The following is a 23,136-nucleotide window of genomic DNA, read 5'->3' on the forward strand; positions in this document are numbered from 1 at the left end:
GAATTGTTTACTCGCCTTTAATTTATAACATATCTAAAGCACACAAATTTGGGTTAATATTTTCTTAAAAAATGGGGGGGCCAGACTTAACCCCCAAAAATCTGAAAAAAAAAAAACAAAAAAAATGAAACTTTTCATCATAGAAACTCGAAAATTGGTACCAGTAATCTTGCTCCTGAAGACACACTGAACAGACCCTGCAAATCTCATTAAAATTAGTCCAAAAGGAAAAAAGTTTTAAAAAACCCCATAGTGTCCCCTTAAAGAACGTAACTTAGCCGAAACTTCGGAGAGAAAGGCGACTTTGTAACGTATTTACTGTACTTAGCAGCTTAGATATAACCTCTATTGCTTTCATAAGAGAGAATTCTTTATAGTCACTTGTTCCACTTTTACTTTTCTGTACATGAAAAATATTTTAAGAATGTGTGTTCACTGCAATGAAATGTTCCTGGGTTGTGTGCAGGATTTTCTGGCACTGTTTTATACCACTAATTAATAATTACAAACTGTGTCACTTCTTTTAGACAGTTGATTTTGCACCTCCGACATTTACCTCATTTCTGGTTGTGTGATAAGATAAGAGTATCTAATCTTTTAGTAGAACTGACTGCCTGACTATGTCACATGAGTGTTTACGCTGCCAGGTGAGAAGTGAGACGTGAAAATGAGATACACAATAGGAAAAATCTATGTAGGATTTCTCACCCTTTTAGTGTTGGGAATCAGTAAGTAATCACAGTACCTATAATATTATGGTTGTTATTTAAAAAATAATGAAGTGCTTACAGCAATACATACACAGTTGCAAAACTACTTCAACTTACCTCATTTTATACTGCTTATGCTTGCGCATGCAGTGGAGGTAACAAGAGTTTCACATCCATACCAATTATTAAAAGAAATTAGTTCGAGAAAAAAATGTTCGTCTTCAATATCTGTCCATAGAGTACTTGCATTCTTTGGTGAGTGGGAAATAATTTACAAATTAACGAAAGAATGTTCTGTTATGTCGGTTGGTGTATGTAAGTTAAATTCAAGATTATGTTGAAATAGCACAAAAATAAAAATATACAGTAGGCCTATAATTTGAATCTCTTTCTGTCATGTATTTAAAGGGCATATTTGTTATAATTTTGACTGTTTAAGTTAAAGTTGTGTGTCTTCTGAATTCATAAATATAAAGACTATTCAAGTAATATTATAACATGAATAAAGTAATTATTTATTTATATATTTATTTATTCAATTATCAGTACCGTATTTGATGTTCACATAATAGATAGAAGGAATGCGCAATTAAAAATTATAAAAAAGTCTTTGTTATGAAAATGACTCACACTTTTTCATTATACGTTTTACCCCTCTTGCAACAATTAATATTATGAGATTTAATGGGATCAGGTAGAGATGAGGGGTCAAAAATTCGATTATTTATTTTGTGTTTAAAAAAAATGACTACAAAACTTGCTCTTTAAAACAATATATATTGTGGGGGATATCTCTGCAGATAAGCCCTTTAAATAACCTCTTTACATATGGCAGTGCATGTAATTCATACATCCTTATTTTGTAATGCAATTTTCCGTAACTTGATATTTTTTTTTAACTTTAATGCATTTTTCTCTGAAACTACTAAACCAATTTACATGAATTTTTTTACAGTGTTTTCTGCAGCCTGTATTCTACAAGGTAGATATACAGGTTTAAGAATATCACACACATAATACGAGGAAAAAATATATGGATTGAAAAAATGGCAAAAATTGTTAATCAAAGTTCAATATTTTTTCTGTCACTAAGGGTGAAATATTTAATTAAATTTTGCTTTAGAATTTACAATATATGTTACTTGATAACTTTAAAAATAAAAGGAATATGAGTGAAGATCGTAGCAAGTAATGTGCACCTGAAGAATGAGGTACATTTAGCAAAGTGGAAAAACAGGTTATCAGTTAGGGCTTTTCTTTTGCACTTGGATAAGAAACTAATTTGTCTTTTATACCACTGAATTCAGAATTGATTGTATAATGATTCTATTCCACTCTGAACACTAAAAGCCTAGAAATACTGAACTAAACTTTTGTACGGTACTGAAATTCTTTATTCACACAGGCATCACTACCCACTACCCTCAAATAAGGCGAGCAGTTAAAGTCACACTCATTTCTCTTAACTTCCTCAAAATCCAGAATATTAAGTACAATTTCAGATACTCAGGTCTTTGCATGGAAAAAAAAAAAAAACCCTTCTCAATTCACTCCCAGTACATTTCACAGAATGATTTAACTTAGTACCATCCCTTAGAATATACACAAGAAAGGTTCTTCATATTATTGTTGTTGTTATTATAATATATATATATATATATATATATATATATATATATATATATATATATGTCAGAATTTTCACTACAAATCCAGCATTCTGCAATCTTCCCCATTATCTGCCTTCCTCTTAGTCTCTGCATATGATCTACGCATGTACCAATTTTCATTATTGTACAAGATACAGTAATGGAGGAAAAAAATGTTGAATATTTCCAAAGCTGTAAGCTGTACCTTACCCCTTAAGTGATAAAAGTGTGTAATTAAGATGTATAATCAAGACGAGGAAGTTTACTTTTTAATTAATTTTTTTAAACGTTTTCTTGCTTCTCTCAATATTTTAATGATGTTGTGTACATATTTATAATTATAATACTCCATTTAATTGTAATAATTATATTGGTTTCTTAGTCTTATCCTCATTCCATACTTTACATGACAGCATAAGTTTTAATGTGACTATGCCATTGTACCAGTTCAGTGATATGTTGGAACTTCAGGTGACTTGCTGTGTTGTGTATAAATTACATTCTTAAATTCTGTTATTTTATCTGTTTCAGTTTTGTTTTATTTACTAACTGGAAGAGGAGAAAGACTCAGCTTGGGATGGTAATTTATCTTATTAAAATGTTATGTTATCCTTCATAATGAATGGACTTGATACACCACGGGTAACACCCATTTGTATATTCAAAAAATCTGTTCCTCATTTAAAAGACGACAGTTATCGATAAAAGTCTGTTTTATACTGTATACATAATTCAGTAGTGTTAGGTAGCTACAGTGTAGAACTTTTCTGAGCAAAAGTTTCTTACTTATGTGCTTCGTGGAGTAATATAACTGTGCAGATTTTAACAGTGCATTCCTTGGATAGAGTAGGCTGGGTAGTACCCAGATTATGTTAGTCCAGGGTTTAAGCTAGAAAATAAATAATTGTCGCAAAAATGCACAAACGTAAAATTATATTTGTGCGAATTGTGGAATGCTTGTGGAATATTATAAATAATTGTGCAGAAAGATAAAATTAATAAAGTATGCAGAATCAAAAAGTTACCGCTATGTAATTTATTTCTTCGAGTTTTGTTACTTTCAATCCATCTTATCACACTCTAGATATACCGTACTTCTGTAAGTAAATCATTAGACGTAGTATGTTTAGAATCAATTACTGCTGAATTTACATCACATTAAAATACATTATTTTATGGACACTCTAAACATTGAAATTCTTTACTAGTAGACCCTTCAAGATTTATTGTTAGCAGAGTGCTAACACTTTTTACTGAAAGGCGGTTTCTATTTCCAGTTGTTAAAAGATTCATGCAACTAAATCTTCGCACACAATTTACAATGTGCAATAGAATTATATAAATCAATTAGAAGAAATTGTTCACTTAATTTACATAAATTGCACCAACTCTTTGAAATCAGTTCCTGAACACCTATTGCTCAATAACTTTTTGAACATTGCCCATGCCATTAGCATTTCATTTAAATTCAGATTAGTTCAAACACATCTCTGATTTCATTTTCTCCATTACCATCTTTGAGTCCACACCTGTGGAGTAACGGTCAGCGCATCTAGCCTCGAAACCAGGTGGCCCAGGTTCAAATCCGGATCAGGGCAAGTTACCTTGTTGAGATTTTTTCCGGGGTTTTCCCTGAACCCAATTCGAGCAAATGCTGGGTAACTTTCAGTGCTGAACCCTGGACTCATTTCACTGGCATTATCACCTTCATTTCATTCAGACGCTAAATAATCTGAGATGTTGATACAGCGTCGTAAAATAACCCAATAAATAAATAAATTACCATCTTCGTTTCTGAAGTTCAATGTGGTTGTCGCATTTTTGCACATTTTCATTCAAAGTTTGTTGCATTTGTAGAAGTCGAGTAGCAAAATGCAACAAATGCTACTGTGGCTTAAACCCTGTGTTTTTTTTTTCTTGTTAGGAGGGAGGGAGGGAACATCCCACGCATTACGACCTGAGGTCTATTGTACACCCTCTATATAAGGGATGAGTTGCACCGACCTAACCACTTGACCCCCCTTAACGACTGGTCCCTACAGCCAACAAAATCCATGTACCATTCCTGCTTCGGCAACCCCCCCAAGGCTCCCTTAACGGTTCGAGGCAGAAATCCTGTCCCGGGTTCTGTTGCAGAAGCTATGCATCATCAAATGAATACAATCCACGGAGGCCGGTCGAGAGAGCCAGCAGCTTTGGAGGGCCGCCTGTAGAGCGATCAAAAACCAGAAGAAATAATGGGATGATGAATGAAAGGATAATAGGAGAGGAAGTGGCGAAGATGAGTGGGGTTCCAATCGCCTGATAAAGTTACCTGATATTCGTCCATAGGAGTGAGGGAAAAACCCTGAAAAAGCCTCACCCAGGCAACTCGTCCTGACTGGGGATCGAACCCGGGCCTGCTGGGTTCGGAGTTAGACTCGCTAACCCCTCAGCCACAATGGTGGACAAACCCTGTGTTAGTTGCAAATGAATACTTTTCTCAGAAAGAACAATTTTTCCCTAAATAGTACAACACTGATTTACTTAATAAAAAAAATCCGTACGATTCTGATACTTACTCTTATCATTAGAGAAACTGATAAGGAAGTTCTTAAATAAAATGGGCGGTTTTATTGCAAATAAAATAAAAAGATTAACATTATATTGTTATTCCTTGGCGTCAGAAAGTCTGACAACCCTACTGAAGTGACAAAAGGACGGAGTACTGCTACCCAGGCCTGAGTTCCTGTGTATTCGTAGGTGAGCTGGCAATATGCTCTTGCTAGACTATGCAGACTTTACATTTTTTAATTAACTGTGCACTTAATTAGAAAATGCATTAGTAGTTTTTCTTTTAAGAATTCTATTGCTCCCTTCAATCTGCACAGTTATATCACTTCCATCTTTTGTAGCTCATTTTAGCCATGAAGTCACCTCAATGATGCTTCGTTTAGTTTTAAAAATAGAATTCCTGCAGTATTGAGTGTTCAAAGTTGATATCTCAGTACAGTAAATACCTTTCAATATTATGATACAAGGATAAGTAACCAAACTAATCAGTATTTTACTAGACTAAGTAAAGTATAATAATTGTAAATCAGCTCTTTAATTTACTCCTTCTCGTGCAGCATTAGTAAACAATAATAGATTTAAATTTTTTATTTTAAAAAGTGGTTAACAATGAATATGGTTCTTTGTACAGTACTGATGAATTTGTGAACTTAAAAAAATATGATTTGATTTTTTAGTTATTAGTTTTTGACATGGCCTATTTCATGTAATATGTTGATTGATTGATTCATTCATTCATAGTGTTCTGCCCAAAGGCAGGTCTTTCACTGCAAACCCAGCATTCTCCAATCTTTGCTATGTTCTGCCTTCCTCTTTGCCTCTGCATATGATCCATATATCTTAATGTCGTCTATCATTTTATATCTTCTTCTGGACCGAACTTTTCTCCCATTCACCATTCCTTTCAGCGCATCCTTCAGTATGCAGTTTCTTCTCAACCAGCGACCCAGCCAATTCCTTTTCCTCTTCCTGATCAGTTTCTTTCCAATAGAGCTTCATTTCTTATTCTGTCTGTTCACTTCACACATTCCATTTTTACTCATATCCACATTTCAAATGCTTCTATTTGCTTCTCTTCACTTCGTCGTAATGTCCATGTTTCTGCTCCATACAATGCCACACGCCACACAAAGCATTTTACTAGTGTCTTCCTCAGTTCTCTTTCCAGATTTCCGCAGAAGATGCTCCTTTTTATATTAAAAGCTTCCTTTTCCATTACTATTCTTCTTTTGACTTCCTGGCAGCAGCTCATGTTACTGCTTATACTGAGTGTTCATTTCAAAGTGTGTCATGACGTCACTGTTGTTGGGTCACCGATTTGAAGCGAGTTTCAGCTTATATGTTAGAGAAGTTGCCTATTATTTAAGGCGTTCTTCGATCTGAACTTGAGAACGTGTACGGTATAACTTGAACGTCGTAGCAACAGATGGCGGTCTGTACGGTCTGTGTGCTACCATAACCTCTTTCGAACTGTGTTTTGTGCCGGCAAGTCGTATGCAGGGTATTTGTTATCATCGGTTGCGTACGGTAACATTCCACAACACAAATCAAATGCTCCGTGTCCATGTTGACCATCGAAGTTAATGTCAACAAATACGTAAGTAATCGTCTTAACCCTCTCCCCATATCCCGACAGTACGTATTTCCAAACAGTTCACATTCCTGCCACTACTGGCGTTACCGTACATATCGGTACGTACTCTTCAGAATGAACGCCGTACTTGCTAGCCAACTTCTCTGCCTCTTAGGTTATACACCTGAGATGCGGAAGTGTAGGAAGATTGAATTCTCTAGGCTCATCAGCTAGCCACATGACGGCATACAGCGAGCCAAGACACATTTTGAACTGAACACCCAGTAGTACATCCCAAGTATTTGAAACTGTCCACTTGCTCTACTGCCTCATTTAGAATTCGTAAGTTTACCTTCTTTATTTTTCTTCTTACAACCATGATCTTCGTCTTATTTGCATTTATCTTCATCCCATACTGCTCACAGCTGTTATTTAGCTCCAGTAGCATATCCCTTAGTATCATCTCCTCTTCTGCTAACAACACCATATCATCAACAAATCTTATGAACTTTATTCTTCTTCCTCCTACTATCACTTCTCCCATGTTCTGAAAACAATTCCTCACTAAATCCTCCAAGTAGATGTTGAACAGGGTAGGTGATAAAGGACATCCTTGATGTACTCCTCTCCCTATTTCACTTCCTTCCAGTAGCGGCCCGCGTTTACAAGGTTGGCAGTTCTGCATGAAAAATAGTGTATTTAGCAAACGCATGCTGTTTATTGCATCTACATCGGATAATGCATGTAATTACAGCGCCTTCTGGAAGTTGACTGTGCACACGAAATTGTACTCCAACCATCCGTGCGCTACACCTCTCCCACCTGGTACAACTAGTCACGTAGTGGAGATGTGCCCCACATGCTTTTCTAGTTTTTTATGTCAAATTAACTAAATCCTTCACTCCGGTGTTTGTCCATGTATTTTCTTCTCTAAACAGAATACAGAAAGTGTTTTCATGAGAGCAGCAAAAAACCAATCGTTTCCATTACACATTTCGGTACTAAAATGGCTAGTAGACTACATGATTTCCTTGATTTTTCCAGAAATTTCAATATTTAAATTTTGTGTAGGACGTCCTAATTTCTTGAGTTAACATGCAATTTCTCTTTTAATTTCGAAAAGGGTTGGTCGATTAGGTTTTCATTTCATTCATTTTTAATATAAAATATTTCCTTAGACACATTGACTAATCACATCACACCACCCACAGTACTGTAACACACTGGAACTGTAATGATATACAGTATTCCAGAAGCCTATGTGTTCTAACGCAGGTCATAAAGAGACGAGGGTGTTGGCGGTTCTTTTGTATATACGGAGAGAGCTGTTTTGGTTGCAGCTCTAATGCAGTCTTATGGGACGGTGAAGAAAACCAGTTTTCTGCTGCCGACTACCCTACATTGAGCTTCAAGAACTGCCGATCACAGATCCGAAAAGTACACTACAGCTAAAATTCTCGAGCAGTTCAAGGCTCCTACAGACAGTAAAATCTCGAATCGAAGGAGAATGAATTGGAAAAATAAATGAAACAATGAACTAGATTACATAAAAGCATGTTTTATATTTTTAATTTTTTCAGGTCCATTTAAAGGGCGGTTCTGCAGCTCTGCAGTTCTTATTGTAGAGCCGCCCCTGCTTCCTTGTGACATTTTTTCTACTATCCTGACTTTGATTCGTTGTTTCATATAAAGATTACTGAATTTAGTGATCGAATTTTAAGTACAGTACAATAGGCCTACAATACATCTACTCATTTATGTTTAATTTTAAATATGCGTAACTAACAAACAATGAATATTATTGTACAGGTTTCTAGAGGAAACCAGTCCATTCATGTGGGCTAGTTTGGGAATTGGACTCTGCGTTGGTTTATCAGTCGTTGGAGCTGCAATGTAAGTGTTTTTATTGACTTAGGTATTTTAATAATCTGGGCAAATTTTAAATAATCATTTTCAAAAAATTGATAAATTGGTGCACGCACGTTTAATAATTAACACTAGTAAGTGCCAATTTATCAATCTTTTGTAATAAAGTTAAAAGTAATGTACGCAAGATTCAAGATGGAATCATTTTCAATTTACAAATAACCTCAAATTTGTTTTTTTTTTTTTTATAATTCGTTTTTTTTTTTTCGAGTTCATATTATATAGAAGAATATTGCCATGCTAAGAGAAAATAATATTATTCATAAAACTTGTTAAATATTAATCATTTATGAAATGTAAATTACGTAGAAACAATTATTCTAGATTGAGACTTCATATGTCGTAAAGTGTACGATTAATACTACAAATAATCTGTACCGGTACACATTTTTCTTTTTTATGTACCGGTACCTCTGATAACACTGAACAACAAGAATTTTGCTTCGACTTAAAACAATGTGTTCCTTATGGTTTGGTGTGCGTTGATTCCGAAAATGCATCTCTTTTCTTCGTATCACGTAAGGTTTTTAAGATATTATACTATGATTTCACTTTTCGATAAGTGCTCCCCCAGGAAACATCTGGCGCGAGTTGGGGGTATAAACCAAAACAAATGCTAATGCATTTTATGAGTTTATGACTTATTTCCGATTTCTTATGTTTGTTGGCATGTTATTTGGTACTTCTAATAAATAAACAGATATTGGTCCCTTCTATTATGTAAATTTCTTAACAGTTAAAAATGAGGTGTATGCAATGAACAAACAAGGGTGTGGTTTTCAGTATTTAATGGAAAAGTTTACCAGTTTGAGTGAAGGAAAATTAAAAGAGGGCATTTTCATTGGTCCACAAATTCACAAAGTTATGGCTGACCCTTTGTTTGAGAAAAAACTTTCCGTTACAGAAAAAATGGCATGGCGAGCTTTCAAAGATGTTTGTTCAAATTTCCTTGGAAAATCTAGGGCAGAGAACTACATAGAACTTGTTGTGGAAACCATGTTAAGTGCATATGACAAAATGAAGTGTAATATGTCTCTCAAAATGCACTTTTTACATTCTCATTTGGATTTCTTTCCTCCTAACTTTGGAGCAGTGAGCAATGAGCATGGGGAAAGATTTTATCAAGAAATATCTGAAATGGAAAGGCTATATAAAGGAAGATCATCATCCAGCATGCTTGCAGACTATTGTTGGTTCCTTGTAAAATACAGTCCTGGGTCTAGTTATAAACAGAAGTCATCCAGAAAATTATTTTAAATACAAGTTCAAATTCCGAGATTTTTCTCATTATATACATGAAATATTTTTATTGTTGTTGTCTTTTAAACTATGTAACATCATTTTTGTATCCAGTACATATTTTTCAAATATTATGAGGAATTTTGAATCCCTAGTGTGTTGTAATTTTATCAGTAGCAGTGAAAAATTAAAAACAAATAAGTTTTGTCATAAAAAAAATTCAATTCACTTTACCCGGAAAATGGTACGTGATGAAGCAATTTGGATTATAAATTCAGATTTAGGGGACCCATATTAGTAATATTCACCTATTTTTATTTCGGAGCAAGGCAAAAAGTAAAAATTTGTTGTTCAGTGTAATTAGGTTGTGTAGAATATATGTAAATGAAAACCTACGAGTGGCATAATTAACCACCATTTGCTGTGCATCTTTTGTGCAGAATATCCACCAGATTCTTGCCTCCTCATTCGTTCATGACAAATGAAGAACTATAAATTATTTAATATGTTAAAGAGAACTGCAGTTGGACAGCAGGGAGAAAATAAGACTTGAATGGAAGCTGTACCCATGACTGGCACAAGAATAAAGCATGCCTCCAAGAAGAATAGTGTTTGCAGAGCTTTCCTCTCTCAGAAACGTATAATAGATAGAAAGAAAAAGTTGTTTGATTATGCGAATGACGAAAGAGTTTGGTTTTGCTGTTACTACAGGAATTTGCCTTATCAGTACCGTAGTCAAAGATCTGGGAGTAACTTACTAGGATTCAAAGCAAGCAGTGGGTGACTATCAAGTTTTTTAAGGCAGAATGGATTTTAGCTTCCACAGAATAACCAACATTGTAGAACTATTTTTTTTTAATAATTATAAATAAAAATGAAATATGCAAGATGACCTGTAAGTAATGTCATTACATTCAGGGCGCTTCTTTGAGATATTTCATACAAAGATGTAATACAATTTTGGTCGTTTTCACTTCATTTTCGAGATAAAAATTGTATCATATGAAATATTGATTTAATTCCCAATATGCTCAGTCAATTTAAGAGTGTAGTGTATTATGACAATAAATGATTGAAAAAATTTTGTTTTGTCTTCTAAATGTACAGTAGTGGCAAAAATAACCGGACCGACCCTGTAGCTGATTTCAGGGCCTTGTTCACTCCAGAGCACGATAGACTGGTAACTAAGACTTTCGTGGTTCGAATCCTGCCTGGGAACAAAACTATTTTTTGTTCCTTATTCAAATTTATTCCCAATACTTTTCGATTGATGGTAAAATTCATGTTCTGGGAATAATAAGTTAATTAAGTAGTAAAATATCGCTGCAATCGAAAAATATTGGGAACAAATTTGAATAAGGAACAAAAAAAAGTTTCCTTCTCAGGCAGGATTCGAACCACGAAAGTCTTAGTTAAAAGTCTATCGTGCTCTGGAGTGAACAAGGCTCTGAAATCAACTACAAGGGTCGGTCCGGTTTTTTTGCCACTACTGTACAAAAATTTAATCCGAACAAATGTAACTTTTCGTTCTGCAAAGGAATTTTACAATCTTACATCCCCCACTCCTAGAATGTTAGGACTTCTTTTTGACATACCCAAAAATAAATGTTGTCGTTCTTATATTTCTTAAAAATGTTTTATTGTGTGGATTGTAATTTACAGTGGAATCTACACTACAGGTGCTAGCATTGTTGGCGGAGGTGTGAAGGCACCGCGTATAAAGACCAAGAACTTGATTTCTGTCATTTTCTGTGAAGCTGTTGCCATTTATGGATTAATTACAGCTATTGTTCTGGCTGGTACATCAGCATTTGAAGTAAGATTACAAATTTATTTTTTTTAAATAACAAACACAGTACATTACTTCTTGTTATGGTGTGGATTAAAGGACTAAATATATCTGTCTGCAAAATCTACGAAACTTTCTCCAAAACCAGTAGCTTTCTCATGTGAAGAGTTCGCGGGAAAAACGATGAATGTCACATTTCTGTTAAGGATTAGATAATGATCTAATTGAGTCTATAACTGCAAGATGTAGTGCTGTTTCTATAGAAAATAAAGGAAAGGATTACTGTATTCGTGGTGATAATTCTCCTTTTTACCATTTTTCATAAGAACAACATTAAATTTCGTAGTGACCCATTGAATTAGATAATGACATCAGCCTTAACAAAACTGTGACATTCATCGTTTTTTCCCGCGAACTCTTCATATGTTAAAATTGATGGGAACAGAATCAATTTATCACAGGCTGAACAACAAAACTACTACCGGTATCTTCTTTTAATGGGTCTTATCCAATATCTGTACATTCAGCATATTAACTAAAGATGATAATTCCTTTCACTTCTTTGTAATTTTGTATAATTTTATGAAGCGGTTGGACTTTCATGATGCCAGATTCTCTGTGCAATTGCTCTTTATTTTTCAAATTTTATTTTTCTTTTAGGAAAATGCAGTAATTGGAGGAGTAACAGATCCAAAGAAAATGATGGCTGCATATGTAACTTTCGGTGGTGGCTTATGTGTTGGATTGGTGGATTTGTTTTGTGGACTAGCTGTAGGATCCGTTGGTAAGTGCAATATGTGGTAGGTACTGGTACTAGGTTGGCTGAAATATTTTTTCCTATAAATGCACTACTCATTTGTCTTTGAGTTACTAGGTAACTGGACCATTTGTTTACCAGTACCATTTATCTGTTGATGGTACTATTTTGAATGATAGGTACCGGTACTTTAAGAAGAGTGTAAATGTATTTATGTATATTATATATTCTCGAAAATCCTGCCGAGAATGTTAGACGACAAAATCGTAATTCTTATCCTTCTTAGATTCTTTCGGAAAGAAAGTTTGAATGCTTAGTGAGCAGCTGAAGATGTATGTAAAGTAGAAAGTAAAGGGTCGTTAGTTTTAAAAACATTAAATTGGCTCAGTCAATTCAGTGATGGAGATACTAACCGTAAAGACAAACCTTGCTCAGGATGACTTTCGCAGGTATTTATCTCCCTGTTCTTCTTAATAATAGGGCTATAAAACATTTTGATTATTTTTATAGTTTTTTTTTTTTTTACTCTGTGGTTTTGTGAATGTTATTATTCTTATATAATGAACATAGAGTAAGGGTCTGTAAACGGTGTGTTGTAAATGAGTGAAATTGTAGAATTTGTGACTAGTTTTGTGTTCACAAGAAAAATTATCTCAAATGAAAATGTAATATTTAAGATTTATATAGTATATTAAGATCTAATTTTATTTTGTTGAAACATAAAAAATATTTAGAACACGCCTTAAAATTTTCTAAACAACTTAATTAGTGTAATGACAAGACATTTTTATCATATAATAATGAGTTCTGAAGATGGCCCATAACAGGCTGAAACATGTTAACCAAGTTCTGTAAAATTTAACACGAGAAAGATATATAATACATATTCCGAAGTGATATAGTCTTAAAAGTTGTATAATCAAGATGTATATATAATATTAGTTGATTAATACATATATTGTTTTTTTTATTTTTTGATAGACATTATTATTTAATAAATGTGTTGATTATTTCAAGTTTTTCATAGTCCCAAGAGAAGAAAATTCATATTTAGGCCTACTTCATTAATTAAACAAGGGGTCTTAGGGACCTCTGTTATGCATTATTGTGTATTCCTACTGTCTAGCATTCTAGGGTTAATAGGAATAAAATTTGTGAACATCAAAATTGTCACGTTGCACAGTGGTCTAAAATCCATATTTAGGAGGACAAATGCAGAAAAATGACATGTAAAAAAATGAAATTAAACCCTTAAATTATTTTTCCTATATAACTGAGCAACACTCAATTGATTATCTTAATCAGCGGAGGTGGCTGCATAGCGAGATAAGAAGCCGGTAACATGCCACATTTCACCACCCAGCATTCTTACTCAGCAAGCGCCGCGAGTCTGCCGTTTTCTTTGTGCTGTAACTCTGTTGTAAATAGTCGATTCCATTCATATTTGGTATCAACATGTCAAGTAGTTCTTTAGGTATGTAACACTGTTTGTTTGTGTTACATTTAATGTTATTATAGTATGTAAAATTAGCATGAATGGACACGGGACAAAATATAAATATAACCATTGAGTGCAGACTTTGCTAAGGTAGAGAAAAAAAAAACCCCTTTGGTTCGTCAAAAAATGATTTTTTTTCACTTCCTCCACTATTTACCTCTATTTTAAATCTAGTCTTAATTCATTCATTCATTCATTCATTCATTCATTCATTCATTCATTCATTCATTCATTCATTCATTCATTCATTTATTTTATTCCATAGATCTTACATGAGCAATGAAGCTTTAAGATGTGGAACATGTCAACATTTTACAATATTACAATTACAATTTTTACAAATTTTTATAGTTTTACAATTTAGTAATTTTCTACAATTTTTACAATTTTGTACAATCTTTTTACATTTTTTTTTACATTTTGGCGAGATGTAGTGAGATGAGATGAGGTCCGAGGATTCGCCAAAATATTACCCGGCATTTGCCTTTTCGGTGGGGGAAACCTCGGAAAAACCCAACCAGGTAATCAAATCAAAGGGGGTAATCAAATCAAAGGGGTTGATGCCAAGGACTCGCCATAGACCATCCGGCTTCAGTCCCACGGCTGGGGAAAACCTCCGAAGAAACCAAAGTCCAAAGGGGAATCCAACCCAAGCCCGAACGCAGCTCCGGATCAGCAGCGCAGATTTGCGGAAGTAATAATTTATGAGCTCTATTCTTTCGAGGTACAGTAGTGCAATTTTTCTCGGTTGCAGTTATTTCAATATCTATGAACCGAAACTGCTTCCTCAGTATAATTCAGGGAATTCAAGATGACAGCCTGTTAATTATGTACCAAATAAGCTTCCCGAGTGTCCAAAAGGTGCAATAGTACCTAAAATGTTACATTTTCCCCCCATAAGATTTTGTCTAAATGCATCCTCCTGTAAGGGGCACTTCTGTTCATACCAACGTAAACAGAGTTTGTACACAAAACAAATATACTAAGTGTAACTACTGTATAAAATTTCATAAAAATCTGTTAGATAGGACAAAAGTTACTAATTTTGTCTAATTGCGCCCCCCTATAAGGGGTAGTTACACTTAGACCAACGTAATGAGAGCTTGTATACAAAACATACATGCTACCTATAACTACTTTGTAAAATTTCATAAAAATCTGTTAAATAGGAGAAAAGTTACTAATTTTGTATAATTGTGCCCCTTAAAAGGGGTAGTTCTCCTTATACCAACGTAATCAGAACTTGTATACAAAACATATATGTTCCTTGTAACTGTTTTGTAAAATTTCATACAAATCTATCAAATAGGAGAAAAGTTATTAATTTTGTTTAATTGCGCCCACCTATAAGGGGTAGTTCCCCTTATACCAACGTAACGAGAGCTTGTATACAAAACATACATGCTACCTGTAACTACTTTGTAAAATTTCATAAAAATCTGTTAAATAGTAGAAAAGTTACTAATTTTGTCTAATTGCGCCCCCTATAAGGGGTAGTTCCCCTTATACGAACGTAATCAGAGCTTGTATACAAAACATATATGCTACATGTAACTGCTTTGTAAAATTTCATAAAAATCTGTTAAATAGGAGAAAAGTTACTAATTTTATCTAATTGCGCCCCCACTATAAGGGGTGGTTCCCCTTATACCAACGTAACGAGAGCTTGTATACAAAACATATATGCTACCTGTAACTGCTGTGTAAAATTTCATAAAAATTTGTTAAATAGGAGAAAAGTTACTAATTTTGTCTAATTGCACCCCCTATAAGGGGTAGTTCCCCTTATACGAACGTAGTCAGAGCTTGTATACAAAACATATATGCTACTTGTAACTGCTTTGTAAAATTTCATAAAAATCTGTCAGATAGGAGAAAAGTTTCTAATTTTGTCTAAATGCGCCCCCCTATAAGGGGTAGTTCCCCTTATACCAACGTAACGAGAGCTTGCATACAAAACATATATGCTACCTGTAACTACTGTGTAAAATTTCATAAAAATCTGTTAGGTAGTTGAAAAGTTATTGATATGTCCCGCTAAATTTGCATTCTAGACCACTGTGCGTTGGTTTGAAATTCTGACTTGTGATGAAGTCGTGTCTGTTTATTTTCAGGCTCTGGAGCAGCTATATCAGATGCAGCAAATTCTTCACTTTTTGTAAAGATACTCATTATAGAGATTTTTGCCAGTGCCATTGGATTATTTGGTTTGATTGTGGGTGTTTATATGGTAAGTCTGTACATATACAGTACCTCTATTCCCCTTATTCTTACAGTACTATTAGAGAATCGGGAATGGTAGAATGTATCACATAAACATTAATCCTCTTTCTTCTGTAAATTATGCTTATTTTATCTGAACATTCAGAAAGGAAAAGATTACAGATGTCAATATTACAAAAAACAGATGTTACAGAATTGAGGAATGAGGTAGTTACATACAGTAAAAGAAAAGTGCCCTGTCTATGGAATTTCGAAACATAAGCTACCGGTACTGGGTCAAGCATGAAGTACTGGGCCAATCTGTTTGAACAGAACCAGTTGGTTACATATAGGAAACAAAATTGGAGCGACTTTCTGGTAACAAAACAAAGAGGTTGTTAGATCTGTGGATTAGGTTTCACCACAGTCTAGTATATACAGTCGTGAAGCTCAATACGTAGTAAATATGCAAACATTAGATAGTTGCTCACCATTAGGATCGCTAATATCGCCTCATTACAGGCAATGCAAAATAGAACCGTCACAGTCTATTGTTTCTAGCACCACAAAACTCAAGCTTCGTGACTGTATATAGTAGACTGTGACTTCACTATGAAGTTATTTAAATATGAATGAAATATGACTTATTCTAAATTCAAAATTTGACGACAATATGGAAAGGAGAAAAGTGTCCAGATGCAGCCCAGCCTCGAAAAATAATACCTTAGTGGCGCAAGGGTCCGCCAGGCCTGAAGTATACCCCTGGTTACATAACAGTAAACGTATTTCTATTTCTTATTGGCAGCATAGAGCTTTGCTATGCTGAGAAGGTTAGGATTGAATTTCACAGTTTTACATAAAAAGCATAACAATTGTTCGGAATCTGCTTAGACATATGATTTGGGTACAAACGAAACAGTTAATTAAATTTTAAAGACAAAGGGAGTCTTTCTGTGTAGAAGGCGCTTGTTTGCATGAAGATAAAATTTCGTTCTTTCTTGACCTCGGCACTGGAATGAGGTAGTATGGTTAGCACTGTGACACCTTTTACCAGGGGCGTATTTTGCGGGCTACCGGGGCTACCGGCGGTAGCTCAAGGAAATTACAAAAGAAAAAGTTTATAATATAACGTAATGTAATAATTTTGTATTATTAGTTTTACCATAGTAATTAAAATTAAAGTAATTGTTAGATATATTTTGTGTAATAATAGGGTCAGCGGTAGCCCAAACCCTTTAACCAGTATACGCCCCTGCCTTTTACTCCCAGGAAAAAGCCAGTACTCAATTTGATAGGAGGCTGAGTGAACTTTGGGGCCGTTCTCTATGTTTTGACAACAAACTTCTTCAACACACAGAATTGAGTCCAGCACCTTCCAGTTGTTCTACCAACTGAGCTACCTAATTTGTATTGTATTGTACTGTATTGTATTTATTAACATTCCATGGTATTCATACATGCTTACAGCTAGAATATGGAACAAGTCAAAAAACTTAATAGGCCTACTATTATAAAATCTTAATTTATAGTCACAATCTAGATGAAATATATACAGACGAGATTTACAATATAGTCTACTAGTACAACACAAAGTTTTAGTATAAATTTCATGAAGTGTTATTGAATGTCATGAATTCACCTACAGAATAGAAGGCGTGAGAAATTAGGTACTTCTTCAATTTGGCCCTAAATCATTTTATGTTTTGAGTTTCATTTTTTATATCGATAGGGAGGCTATTAAAAATTTTTACTGCCATATAACGCACTCCTTTTTGATAGCACGATAGACTTGCCGATGGAGTAATAATAAGTTACATTTATTTTTAAAATCAAGAAAATAATTTTATAAATGTTACTTTACTTTACATTTATGGAATGACAGCAAACGAACGACTTTTTGAGACTTAAACAGCATAAACACATTGTTTTATATAATTAGACCATTTGCCCAGATTTTTTCGAGACAGTCACGAATTTTGACATTTTGGCCTCGAATTTTTCAAAGACATTCTGGATGCAAATTTTTCCACAGTTTTAGTCACCTCTCACATTTTATCCCAATTTAGAGATTTTTCACATACATAGTAATTTTAGATGTAATACTCGTAAGAAATAATTAATAATTTGAGCTTTCTTCAGACTAGTTTAATGAATTGATTTTCTCTTCATTATATTGAATAGTGATTATATTTAAATATCTAAATAATTGTATTTTTACTTTATAAACGGTAATCCTAAGTAATTGTCTTCACATTTCTAATATATTCAGATTAACTGGTAACTTAGATAAGTTGCAATAACAGTATTTCACATTATTATTATTATTATTATTATTATTATTATTATTATTATTATTATTATTATTATTATTATTATTATTATTATTATTATTATTACTTATGTACTTGCATTAAATGTAGATCTGGTTGAGTGTAAGAGAAGGCCTTAAGGCCTTAACTCTACCAGGTAAAATAAAATAAATTATTATTTTATTAATATTAGTTTTTTTAAGATTGACAAGTAAAGCTGGCAATATATTCAATGAAATGTTCTCTCACTTCAACACGAAACATGTTTCATGTTTCTTTATCAAAAGTATGCAGGGGGTTACAATTTGAATCAGACTTAATTTTTTGTGAACATTAGCTGTATAGCACACAAAAAAATTAGCAAACTCTGTTTAAAATTAAATTAAATTATGTTTTATTTAATGACGCTCGCAACTGCCGAGGTTAAATCAGCTTCGCCGATGTGCTGGAATTTTGTCCCGCAGGAGTTCAAACGATTAGGGAAAACACGTAAATTTTACTTGAAGCAAGTAAAGCGATCGGTTTGGAAGTAAATCCCGAAAATACAAAGTATATGATTATGTCTCGTGACCAGAATATTGTACGAAATGGAAATATAAAAATTGGAGATTTATCCTTCGAGAAGGTGGAAAAATTCAAATATCTTGGAGCAACAGTAACAAATATAAATGACACTCGGGAGGAAATTAAACGCAGAATAAATATGGGAAATGCCTGTTATTATTCAGTTGAGAAGCTCTTATCATCCAGTCTGCTGTCGAAAAATCTGAAAGTTAGAATTTATAAAACAGTTATATTACCGGTTCTTCTGTATGGCTGTGAAACTTGGACTCTCACTCTGAGAGAGGAACATAAGTTAAGGGTCTTTGAGAATAAGGTGCTTAGGAAAATATTTGGGGCTAAGCGGGATGAAGTTACAGGAGAATGGAGAAAGTTACACAACACAGAACTGCACGCATTGTATTCTTCACCTGACATAATTAGGAACATTAAATCCAGACGTTTGAGATGGACAGGGCATGTAGCACGTATGGGCGAATCCAGAAATGCATATAGAGTGTTAGTTGGGAGATCGGAGGGATAAAGACCTTTAGGGAGGCCGAGACGTAGATGGGAGGATAATATTAAAATGGATTTGAGGAGGTGGGGTATGATGATAGAGACTGGATTAATCTTGCACAGGATAGGGACCGCTGGGGGGCTTATGTGAGGGCGGCAATGAACCTTCGGGTTCCTTAAAAGCCATTTGTAAGTAAGTAAGTAAGTAAGTAAGTAAGTAAGTAAGTAAGGAGTTCTTTTACATGCCAGTAAATCTACGCAGTTAAATGTTATCGACCTAGGCTGGGATCGAACCCACTATCTCGGGTACAGGAGGCCAGCACTATACCGACTGCGGCACCCAGGGCGACAACTCTGTTTATTTTTCAAAATGCTTATCGGTACACTTATGCAAGCAAATACAAAGCTTTTTTTTTATTCCTCCTTGGAGGAACATTTGTTTTTGGTTATGCAACCATATTCACACTTCTTTTATTGCATATCATTTGTTGCAAATGTTTTGTCTCCGAAATTCCTTCAGAGTCCAAATAAGTGATAATCTCATAGGGATAAATCTGGACTATGGAGGATGTTACAAAACTTCCAATCAAGTTCAGTGAGAGTATTTCTACGATTGGCATTGTCATGAAGGAGAATGATTCCTTTGGACAATTTTTCAGCTTTTCTGAATCTTATGGTTTTTTTCAATTTTCCTTTCCCAATGGCAGCTATGGTATGATGAATTGATTGTTTTTTATTTAAAAGATAATTTATTAATATTGTCTTAGAGAATAATTATAGACATTATTTTTTCTCATGTTATTTCTCTTGAACAATTGGTGATGGTTGCAAAACTCAAAGTTTTCACTGTTTGTCAGCAATCTTGGCACCAGTAACAGAAGTGTTTTGAGTTACTGAAGTCCCATTGGTTGTCACAGTAATATTCAGGAACTCTACTATTTTTTTTTGTAGTGATGGATATATTTTGAATGAACAAAATTTCTACACGTCTTGCTTTGTTTTCTCCAGTCTTGTTATACTTTTGCAAATTTTAGGTGTTGACGAACAATTTACAGTAAAACCCAATAAGACGCTGTTCAAGGGGCCAGGTGTAAACCGCGTATTAACCGGGACCGAGTATTAGGCGGGTATACTAATTTTGACTTATATACAGTATCTATTAGCATTTTTCTTTATTGAAATACATGATTCATGAAAGGTAATACAGTATTACTCCATTATGTAATTACTGTACTGTACGTCAAAGACATTTACAATATGTACTGTACTTAATTCTTTCGAAAAAAAAAGAGTCATTTATAGTTATTTGCCATGTGCGTGTTCTTCAAGTCCTCATGTTTACCACACTTCAGTTTCTGCGATTACATTCTCCCAACGTCACAGCTGTAGTGATTGAGTCGCGATTTTTTATTATCATTCTTAATGTCGATGATGGGATTCCTAATGAATCAGAGAGTTGTTTCTGAGTAAGAGTACTGTTCTCATCGTACTTTCGTAAGATTTCCAATTTTTCCGACACAGAAAGCACTTTTTGTTTAACACTCATTGTAATCATATTCACAGACACTCCAATACACTAAAGACAACAAACTGACCAGCAAAAATTTCCAGAATTTAGTACGGTTGAGTGAGGAATGTTGTTTGAGAAAGAGGGTTATCAAGAGGGTGAGGTATTGTAACTGTATGTAGGCTTTAAGCACGCAGGTGAAGAGTCGAGTAAGAGAGCATAACAAGAGGGTGGGGTATACTAAGGTATGAAGTATGAAGGTTTAAAAGCGCAGGGAAAGGGTCGAATACCAATAGTTTTCAGGTTAATGGCACCAGTGAGTTCAGTGACCAAGATGTTTCATTGCTGTTACAGTACATTGCTGAAAATTACATCGAAAATATTCCACAAAAATAGCGTATTATGCGGGACTTGAGTGCAACAAACGGGGTATTTTATAAAGGCGTTATGTATGAAATGTGCAGGGACTGGACAAAAAAAGCGTATTACACGGGATAGCGTAATAAGCGGGTGCGTCTTATCGAGGTTTTACTGTAGTTTGGTTCTACCAACACTGATACAGTAATGTGAAAATTAATGTGAACAACTTATTTGATTTAATTTTATTAGTCATAGGAATTACAAGCATTCATGGCATTGCCAGTACACAAGAAAAATTACATAATTTAACATATAATACAGTGCAAACTTGATTTAAGTAACATGCAGAACTACATTTATTTAACTATACATCACGGTCTTACTAATAAAAACTCTATATACAGACGTTTAACTGTCTTATACAATGAGTAGCTCGTTTATAAGTCGTGTGTAAATTCCTTACTAATAATCACTACATACGTCGTGTATAACAGTATGACTGTTACACAGCTACGTCATAGTTTCATCATTACTTCATTCCGAAAGGTAATAGAATATCTGAGGTTCTCTATTGCATCCGGTAGAGCGCTCTAGTGTGCCGTGTTAAGTATCGATAGTACAACTGGCTCTGATCGATTACAACACTACAAGCTACAAGAGTACAAGCTACAGCAATATTATTCTAATTAATCTGTGCTCTTTGGTTTGTTCTTCTGTGGTTACAAGGCAACTATCATAAAAAAAATGACAGTCGATACGAACAGCTGTTAGAGGGCGGCCATTTTTTCGCTATATACAACACTTAAACAAGGGGTTTCGTGTATATAACTACTGCAAAGCAATTCCCATTGTATAGTTACAGCCAGTTTATACGTCCATAGCTTATTCACGGTTTATTAGTAACGTTTTCTGTCTCAACTCTGCATAAGTCTCGTATAAAAACTATACACGAAAATAAAGCACAGTATAAAGAATGGATTACACAAAGTACCGGTAGCATATATTACAATACAAACTTAATACTAGAAACATGCTGAATTTGGCTATTAATCCCATCTGGGAGTGTTCAATTTGACCCCATCTTCTAATCTTCAGGTGTGTGTGGCACTTTGCCATCCAGACTTTGTTTCCGCTCCCGATCCTTGACTTCCACTCTGGCAACCTGGGACGTAATATGAGCAAAGACAGTATTAAGGAGAGAAACTTATTTAAAAACTTTTCATATAGTGTGGTTCTTAACTTTGATAGGGATATCTTTATTTTTATTTAAATGTATGTCTGAGAAAACAGAAATGCATAGGATTATAGTTCGCATATAAACACTGGATAAAATATTTATAAAAAAAGTTAATTTTTTTGAATATTAATTTTCATAAATAGTTCAATTAATAGAGTTATCATAAGAAATAAATAATTAACTAAAAAAATGTTTATTTTCAGACCTCAAGATTATAGTCAGAGGAAACTCAGAGAAGATATTTACTTCATCAATGCAAGTGAAAATGTTGGCAAGATCATCCAAGATAGACTGCAACTATAAAACATTGCATGCTTTGTTTGATAGCAGAACAAATCCAATAGGTTTAATTAAGGTTATTTTTTTAGTTTACTTTTCTGTGGCTTAAATAAATGAAATAGATGTGTTAAAAAAAAGTTCCGTGATATGTTGGAGAGAAGTGTACAGTATTAAATAGCTATAGAGATAATATATTAGAATGTATGAATTTTAATTCAGATTTTTAGTTTGGTTCGAGTTAATTTTTGTGAACCATAAAGTGTGTAAATAAAATTTTATCTCTCTATTATTTCTTACATTTATTGAAAGAAGAAAAATGGGCAAGTATAATATATCAAATTTCTGGTTTATGTATAAAATTATTTTTGGTGAGTTTTGTATCAAAGGCACGATTTTCAAAGATACAACAGCTATACATATCATGATGGATTTTCTGTGTCCCTCTTCTTTTGACTTTCTTTCGAAAAATTGTAAATGCAGTTAGAATTG

At 34.0% G+C, this 23,136-nt stretch overlaps 1 protein-coding gene across 1 annotated transcript; it reads left to right on the forward strand.

The window, feature by feature from the left end:
- The first annotated feature begins 585 nt into the window (after positions 1-585).
- LOC138708110 (V-type proton ATPase 21 kDa proteolipid subunit c''-like) lies at positions 586-22,933 on the forward strand. The gene is made up of 7 exons (XM_069838299.1): positions 586-728; positions 2,891-2,939; positions 8,295-8,378; positions 11,313-11,466; positions 12,100-12,223; positions 15,809-15,924; positions 22,572-22,933. Exons 1-7 carry the CDS (start codon positions 668-670, stop codon positions 22,584-22,586), a joined length of 603 nt encoding a protein of 200 aa, XP_069694400.1. The 5' UTR covers positions 586-667; the 3' UTR covers positions 22,587-22,933.
- The last annotated feature ends 203 nt before the right edge of the window (positions 22,934-23,136 follow it).

The sequence above is a fragment of the Periplaneta americana genome, chromosome 10 (genome assembly GCF_040183065.1).
Source record: "Periplaneta americana isolate PAMFEO1 chromosome 10, P.americana_PAMFEO1_priV1, whole genome shotgun sequence".
Lineage (NCBI taxonomy): Eukaryota > Metazoa > Arthropoda > Insecta > Blattodea > Blattidae > Periplaneta > Periplaneta americana.

Excerpts from the sequence above, each read along its gene's own strand:
- LOC138708110 (XM_069838299.1), top strand. The coding sequence starts at position 668 with ATGAGATACACAATAGGAAAAATCTATGTAGGATTTCTCACCCTTTTA. Across the intron at positions 2,940-8,294 it reads GAAAGACTCAGCTTGGGATG|GTTTCTAGAGGAAACCAGTC; the intron begins GTAATTTATCTT and ends ATTATTGTACAG. Across the intron at positions 8,379-11,312 it reads TCAGTCGTTGGAGCTGCAAT|TGGAATCTACACTACAGGTG; the intron begins GTAAGTGTTTTT and ends TGTAATTTACAG.